The 8543-nt window shown below is 43.2% G+C and overlaps 1 protein-coding gene across 1 annotated transcript; it reads right to left on the bottom strand.

The window, feature by feature from the left end:
- Positions 1-871: 871 nt before the first annotated feature.
- On the bottom strand, positions 872-1840 carry LOC129653798 (olfactory receptor 10G6). The gene has a single exon (XM_055583486.1). It carries the CDS (start codon positions 1805-1807, stop codon positions 872-874), a length of 936 nt encoding a protein of 311 aa, XP_055439461.1. The 5' UTR covers positions 1808-1840.
- Between the last annotated feature and the right edge of the window lie 6703 nt (positions 1841-8543).

The raw sequence follows: 8543 nt of genomic DNA, 5'->3' as shown, positions 1-8543 counted from the left end.
CTGGCAACATTATCACAAAAAAGGACTAATAGAGCAGACCTCATCTCCTTGCAAATAGGTATATGCCCCATCCCATTTGTGTCTCCTCACTCATACTCAATTGTTGTGGAAAATGCCAGGATATGGTAGCATGCATTCTTCTACCATCTCATATGGTCTGTTTAATTAATATCCAGGAAGTAAACAGGGAGATCTAGTCATAAGGAAATTTATCCTTGATATACCCATGTCAATTTTACCAAAGTAGAGTTCTGTGCAAGCTCAGGTCATGATGCAGTGCACATTTCACGGCTCCCTTACTTTGCAGTGGGAGTGCCCTCTCAAGTTAGAGTTCACGGACCATTGTTTATCAAAGTAAAAGGCAGAGAGTGAATATGGGAAAGCCACTTACTTCCTTGAACTTCACTTTTCCCATAGTTACATAGTTATTATTGGGGATAATAATGCTTACCTCATATAATTGTTGTCAAGGTCAAATTATATGGTTTGCATGAAGGTTACTTGTAACCTGTAAAAAGCTATGTGGGTATCAACTCAGGGATTAGAAGCAGTAACACACATGTAGATGGATGCCACAGAGAGAGTTTTTATGTGGACAGTTTACTTATCTTAGATTGTTTTCTGCCTGTTATCATCCTTGTTGAATGTTTTGATTGATTTCCATTGTTATTCAAGGAGAAAACATGAAAAATCATGTTCAAAAATAGGTTACACTCTAGAACTTTCCAAGGTTCCCATCTCCATATCTAGAAGTCTTCAACTCTTTGTATGAATTCTTCATTCTCTTTCTATCTTACAGCTCCCCAGTTATCTGGTGTCCCATCTGATACCCTAAATTTTATCATTTCCTGTATGTCTGTGATGCATGGAGTCAGTGAGGCTTCACGACCTTGCGACCTCCCAGCCTCCATAAGGCTGCCTTCATTTCTTTGTTGCGGAGTGTGTAGATGATAGGATTAAGCAAGGGAGTGATGACTGTGTAGAACACAGCTATCACTCCATCCAGGGGTTCCTGAGAGCCAGGGCGCAGGTAAATGAAGGTGCAGGGCACATAGTAGACAATGACGACAGCGAGGTGAGCGGCACACGTGGAGAAGGCGTTGCGGCGCCCGTCGGCGGAACGGATTCGCAGAATAGCAGCCACCATGTAGCCATAGGAAGTGAGGATAAGCACAAAGCAGGTGAGGGCCAGGAATCCAATGTCCACAAAGGTGATCAGCTCGTTGATGGTGGTGTCAGCACAGGCTAGACGCAGCATGGCCGGAATGTCACAGAAGAAGTAGTCTACCCGGTTTGGACCACAGAAAGGCAGCCGGAATATGAAGCTTGTTTGGAAAAGTGAGTGGAGGGTGCCTCCCAGCCAGGTGCCAATGGCTAGATAGTTACAGACACTGCGGGTCATGATGGTGGCGTAATGTAAAGGCTTACAAATGGCTAGGAAGCGATCATAAGCCATGAGTGTGTACAGGAAGCATTCAGTGCAGCCCAGGAAATGGAATGAAAAAAGCTGGATGACACAGCCTCCAAAGGAGATAATCCTACTGTCCAAGAGAAAGCCAGCTAACATCTTGGGGACAATGGCAGAGGAAATGGTCATGTCCAAGAGGGAGAGGTGACATAGGAACCAGTACATGGGGCGGTGGAGCTGGGTGTCCACCAAGACTGTGAGGATGATAAGCCCATTCCCAGAGACAGTGAGGGTGTAGATGACAAGGAAGGTTAGGAAGAGCAGTGTCCCCAGCTGTGGTGGGTGGTGCAGGCCCACTAAGATGAAGTGAGACACGGAAGTCTGATTTCCATGTTGCATCTCCTTGCTGTTCACATCTGCCAAAAGAAGCAGCAGAAGGGAAAAAGCGATGCTGTAAATTCTGTAGGCACGGGATATATATTCTATGTCACTGCCAAATATGGACCAAAAAGGATCTTCAAAAGAGAGATCTTCTCTAGCTCTTGTTCATAATCGTTCTTTCTCTTCAACCCCTGATTCTGAGATTCTGCTTGGCTTCAGACAGCAGCTTTTCTCTCCAGGGTTAAAACCTGTGTAACAGATTATGTGTATATAGTTCTGGAGAGTGAAGGAAAGACCATACACAGAGAGAGTCATGTCAGAAAGAAGAACAATTATATAATGCCTAAACCAGCCTAAGAAGAAATGACTGTTCTATTGTTTTCCTTCAGTTTGATCTCTGATCTACATACTAGAGAGTTGCTGCTGCTGCTGCTAAGTCGCTTCAGTCGTGTCCGACTCCGCGACCCCATAGATGGCAGCCCACCAGGCTCTTCCGTCCCTGGGATTCTCCAGGCAAGAACACTGGAGTGGGTTACCATTTCCTTCTCCAACGCATGAGAGTGAAAAGTGAAAGTGAAGTCGCTCAGTCGTGTCCGACTCTGTGCGACCCCATAGACAGCAGCCCACCAGACTCCTCCATCCATGGGATTTTCCAGGCAAGAGTATTGGAGTGGGGTGCCATTGCCTTCTCCGACATACTAGAGAGTTCGATTACAGCTTATTTATTTACTGAGAGTTGGAATTATATTTCTTAATGTAAGTCTGCCAAATAAAAAACTGTGTGTATTTTTAAAAATGCACTGTCTGGTTTATACATCAAACATAAAATATTCAGAATCTTTGAAATTATGTGAGGAATATCTATTTTTATAAATTCTATTTCAAAAATACACAAGCCCTTTAAAATCATTCAGGTTGGTGAAGCAATACAAAATCTCAGCCCCAGGATACCTGTTGTCATCTCTTCTCTCTGCTTCTGCCTAAGTGCCATCCATCTTTCCATTCATCCATCCATCCATCATGCATCTGTCTGTTCATATGCCGATTCAGTAATATATCATATACTGTATCTTAAGACCATGGGTGCTGAAGTCAGACATGGTTTAAACATCCTAGCTCTTCCACTTTGACTCATTGGAAATCTTGGAAATCCCATGGACAGAGGAACCTGGTGGACTACAGAGCATGGGGTCACACAGAGTCAAACATGTGACTGAACGACTGAACAACGATCTTGGAAAAGCCATTTCACCTTTCTTTGCCTATTTCTAGAAATGGGGACAACTGTAGTGTCTACTTTATGGGGCTCTTGTAAGGATTAAATAAATTTACACAATTCACACTAACCCTCAATGACTTCAGCTATTATGTGTCAGGGTTCCATATTAGAAAAATTCAGGCATTGTGTTTGTGCCTCAGGTCTGAAGTGAACCTGTAACTTCCAGTGAGTTGTCAAATAGTAGATTTGAGTTCTCAGAATTTGCAGCATCATCACAAAGAGGCTTTTCTCCCAGGACTACTGGTGACAGGCATCAACCACAGTGAAAGGAAAAAATCAAGAAGGTGGCTAAGAGGGTGCTAGAACTTTCAGACACTGAGGGGTTATGTATCCTTCTTAAGTGTCCCTTTTCCCCACCAATATTAGCTCTAATAGTCTTTTTACCAACTGGAAGTAAGTATCCAAAATAGTGTGTTACCTTTTTGAGAATTCAGGAAGGCTTTGAATTACTCAGAAGGCTTTGAAAAGTGTGGAATGAAATTTGGCTTCCAGCTGGACAGCTAGCAGGCAAGAGGACCACGATGGCAGCTTTGGCTGACCTCTTCATCTTCTCCTTCTACACCACGAATCACTGTGTATCCATAACCTTTATTCCTTTCAGTCTTCATCAGTGCCACAGAGATGACTCATCAGTGAAGATAGGTGTTTTGGGGACTGAGTAATTTCCTGGGTCATGAGATTTTCCTTGTTAAACCTGAGAGTCCAGGGCAAACCAAGACAGGTGTGTACCTTAAGTAAGAGTCTAAACCACATAGACTCAGACAGCAAAGAATCTGCCCACAATTCAGGAGAACTGGGTTTGATCCCTGGGTTGGGAAGATCCTCTGGGGAAGGAAGGGAATGGCAACCCACTCCAGTATTCTTGCCTGGAGAATTCCATGGACAGAGGAGCCAGGTGGTCTACAGCCCATGGGGTCACAAAGAGTAGAACATGACTGAGTGACTTTCACTTTCTTTCAAACCACATAGAAACTAAATAATCTCTCCACATGTAGCTACAGAATCTATTTTGAAGCAACTTCAGAGGAAATTCTTAGAGGTTTCCTGGTCATTTCCTTGATTACCAACCTTTACTGGGCATCATGGTGCCCAGGTGAAAATCCAAACACACTGGCATGCCCTATGGGAACAGAGACACTCATAACCTGATGTCCACATATTTCCTTAGCCTCCTCTCTCTGTGCTCCATCCCACAAATCTGTGCTGTAGTCAAACATTTTTTACCCCCCTTTCCTTATACATTAGTCCCTTTAATAAGTACTGGCCCTGTTCCACTGATGCTTGAAAAATTTCTACTAATCTTTCAAAATCTCATTCCTGTGTGATGTACTAAGTAAAGCCTTGCCTCCCTTTCCCCCCAAAGGCCTTTAATTCTTTGTAGCCGCCACAGTACTTCATTCACATTTCTATCATAGGCTTACTAAGCAAGTTGCAATTTACCTTCTCTGTGCCTGATCTACCCCATCGGGCTGTGAATTCCTACGGGGACTTTGTCTCATTTTTCTTTTGATCCCAAATTTATAGCATATCTTGCACAGAAAGATTTTTATGTTTTATTGAATACAAGGATTCCCCTCTGTCTTGTCTAGATTCCCTATTATCTAGACCCTTAATATAGGATGACAATCAATTATGTCTTTATAATCTAGGTCCCCAAATCATAAGAATTCCAATACTGAGACTGTCACTACTTACTATATTGTTTTGAGCAAATTTCTCAATATGCTTAGTGTTGGCTTCTCATTTGTAAGAGAGAGAGAAGGGGAGAGAGAGAGAAAGGAGGAGTTTGTGCTGATTCTTACCTAAAAAGAAATAGCTATCTCTTTTTATATCAGTAAGGGTTCACACTTTAAGTTTTGGTCTTACATATAGAAAATCAATTTTCCTCCTAGCCTCAGTTCTCTTCTGTACTATAAATTTTTCTCTTGTCTCCCAGTTGCCTTGGCATCTCACTCCTCATTCATTATTATAATTTGTTGTTCTCTTTGCACAATACTGTATGCCACATGAAAGAATAGTGAAACATCCTACTAGTCTCTGCATGAATCAAACACACATCCTCTCTACCAGCTCTTGCTTACAATAGCTCAGATCCTCCTCCCAACCCCAGATTCCCCATAATGTACACGCATGTGTGTGTGCTTAGGCTTCCCTTGTGGCTTAGCTGGAAAAGAATCCTCCTGCAATGTGGGAGACCTGGGTTTGATCCCTGGGTTGGGAAGATCCCCTGGAGAAGGGAAAGGTTACCCACTCCAGTATTCTGGCCTGGAGAATTCCATGGACTATAGAGTTCATAGGGTCGCAAAGAGTCGGACACGACTGAGTGACTTTCACTTTCACTGCACAATAACCATCATTTTCCCCCTGGAAAGAGAGAATACCCTATTGATGGTTTTTCTATTTATAGCTAAAACTGCTCCAGTCCTGTGGTGTATACACTTTAGTCAGTACCACATTATATTATCAGCATATGATATATTCATCCGTGGAATGGGAAAAGAAGCAGTTTCTACAAGCAGTCTTGGGGAAAAGGACATGAGTACCCATATACTAGCTTTATCTGGCCATTTGTACTCTGTATGAACTGGACTAGGCTTGAAATAGATCTTGAAGCTTACCAGGGTCCAAAACTGAGAGGTAAGTTGGCCTTCAATGAGCGGAGTATGAGGCCCCTCCCTCCCTCGTAAAGCCTAATGCTGGGGAGAGATCTCAGGTGTCTGCACTGTTTCCAAAGTCTCTAACATACTTCTAATAAATGCAAGTCTCCCAGCGAGTTCTGTCACTAGCCCTCATCTCCCTCTCCAAGTCTTCTCTGCTGATGGCCACTACCTGGATGTGACTCTGCCCCGAGGATACTGTGTATAGCTTGCCGCAGCTTTTTCACGCTCTTTGCTGTTCTTTGTAGAGGCTCCTTTCTGAGCTCAGCAGGTTCCCTGGTCCCCTCCTGTGACATGCCCTTTCTTGGCTTTGTCACTGAGCTCTTTTGGTGCACCTTTCTTGACTCACCATCTTCTTTTTGCTTTTTTGAAGACATTGGCAGCAATCTCCCTAGGAGACTCCTCTGGAGTCTCCCTTTCTGGCAAGTAGGCTGTTCCTTCCTATAGTCCCCATCGGGTGGAGGAAGGGGGCTGATGTCACTTCTGATTCACCCTCCAGAGGCTATTAACTTGCCCAGAAATAAGCTTCAGTGTCTTTGTTAGCAGTGAAATGTGAACTGTAGCTACTCAGGAAGTGTACTTACTTGCTTGTAGTGTCCCTGTAGCATAGAATCCTCCTAAGAGCATGTGGATATATGTATAACTGATTCACTTTGCTGTATACTTGAAACTAATACAATATTGTAAATCAACTATACTCCAATACAAAATTAAAAAAAAACAAAAAAGTGTAAAAAAAGGTGAGTGGCCAAGATGGTGGAGTAGGAAGACCCAGAGCTTATCTCCTCCCATTGGCATACCAAAATTACCTCTATCTACAGAGCTATTATTGATCAGAGTGACCTGACAACTAGAAGAAGAGATTTTCTACAACTAAAGATGTAAAAAAGGGACCATAATGAAATGTGTAGGAGGGGTGTAGACCCATACCCCCAGATAAGCAACACATAAAAAGGAGCATAATCAAAATTGCAAAAGTTCTCCCCAAGAAGCTACAACTTCAAGCTCCACATCAAAATCTGCAGACCAGGGGTCTTGGCACCAGGAAGATGAGCTGCCAGAACATTTGGCTTTGAAGGCCAATGGGACTTGCTTTCCGGAGAGCTAGAGGGATGTAGGAAATGAGCGTCCACTCTTAAAGGGCACACACAAAATCTCACATGCTCCAAGACCCAGGGCAGAAGCAAAAACTTGAACAGAACCTGGGTCAGATCCAAATGCTGATCTTGGAGAGCCTCCTGGAGAGGTGGGAGACATGTGGGACTCACCCAGCTACCAAGGACCCGCTGGTGGCAGCCATTTGGGGGAGCTCACTCTACCCTGAGGACACTGATGCTGGCAAGGGTCATTTTGTAGTCCTTCCTCTAGTTTATTAGTGGCTGGGACTTGACCCATCTCATCAGCCAGTTGATACCACTTCTGGCCATCCAGTTTCATGGGGATGCAGGTCCACCACCTGCAAGTCCTCAGTAGACCCCTCTGAGCCCCCAAGCTGCCCTAGGACTTGGTTCTGTTCAACAGAAGACAAGGGACCCAGCCCTGCCAACCCCCCGGCTTACACAGTTCTTGCCCCCTAGAACCCCAGTCGGCCACCTTAAGATCCAACTCCATCCGCCAGTGCTGTACACTTTAAACTTACCCAGTCCTATATGCAACCATATCTCAAGAAGACTGGAAGGAGAAATTAATAATAAAAAAATGACTTATTAAAAAATGCATACAAACAATGATTTAAAGTAAATAAAGCATACTAAAAAAGATATTTAACAATTATTTATTGATCTATTCATTGCCCAGTGTTATTTCAGAACTACAAATTCCTCTGTTATCATAATTAGAGGATTCCATATAATGCATTTACATAGCCTCATGTGGGATTTTTACCCACTAAGTAAGCAGTATGTCCTTTTGTATTTGGAAAAGTCCATGTTCTCTACAGAAGTTGCTTTTTTTCAAGGGTAAAATGGGGGTGTGCTCTAGATCACTCCTCTAAAGGGCTGTCCAAGCTCTAAATATGTTTGATTTTTAAGGGACTGCCAAGTTTTTCAAATTCCATCTAGCTTAGTCTCTTCTTTGCATACTGGATGATCTAGACAGTACTGCCTGAAATAGTGTTGCCTGTAGTAGTTCAATGTCCTCAGTTAAGTTCAGTTCAGTCTCTCAGTCATGTCCTATTTTGTGACCCCATGGACTGCAGCACGCCAGACTTCCCTGTCCATCACCAACTCCTGGAGCTTACTCAAACTCATGTCCATTGAGTCAGTGATGCCATCCAATCATCTCATCCCTTTTCATCTCCTCCTCCCGCCTTCAATCTTTCCCAGCATCAGGGTCTTTTCTAGTTCTTTGCATCAGGTGGCCAAAGTATTGGAGTTTCAGCTTCGGCATCAGTCCTTTCAATGAATATTTAGGACTGATTTCCTTTCAGATGGACTGGTTGGATCTCCTTGCAGTCCAAGGGACACTCAAGAGTCTTCTCCAACATCACAGTTCAAAAGCATCAATTCTTTGACACTCAGCTTTCTTTATAGTCCAACTCTTACATCCATACATGACTACTGGGAAAACCATAGCTTTAACTAGATGGACCTTTGTTGAAAAGTAATGTCTCCACTTTTTAATATGCTGTCTAGGTTGGTCATAGCTTTCCTTCCAAGGAGTAAGCGTCTTTTAATTTCATGGCTGCAGTCACCATCTTCAGTGATTTTGGAGCCCCCCAAAATAAAGTATTTCCCTATTTCCATTATTTCCCCATCTATTTGGCATGAAGTGATGGGACCAGATGCCATGATCTTAGTTTTCTGAATGTTGAGTTTTA

Source organism: Bubalus kerabau, chromosome 5, assembly GCF_029407905.1.
Source record: "Bubalus kerabau isolate K-KA32 ecotype Philippines breed swamp buffalo chromosome 5, PCC_UOA_SB_1v2, whole genome shotgun sequence".
Taxonomy (NCBI): Eukaryota; Metazoa; Chordata; class Mammalia; order Artiodactyla; family Bovidae; genus Bubalus; species Bubalus kerabau.
Note: the sequence above shows the minus strand (reverse complement) of the source record. Positions and strands in the feature narration are given on the sequence as shown.

What these genes read in the sequence shown, in the direction of transcription:
- LOC129653798 (XM_055583486.1), bottom strand. Translation starts at nt 1,807, where the DNA reads ATGCAACATGGAAATCAGACTTCCGTGTCTCACTTCATCTTAGTGGGC.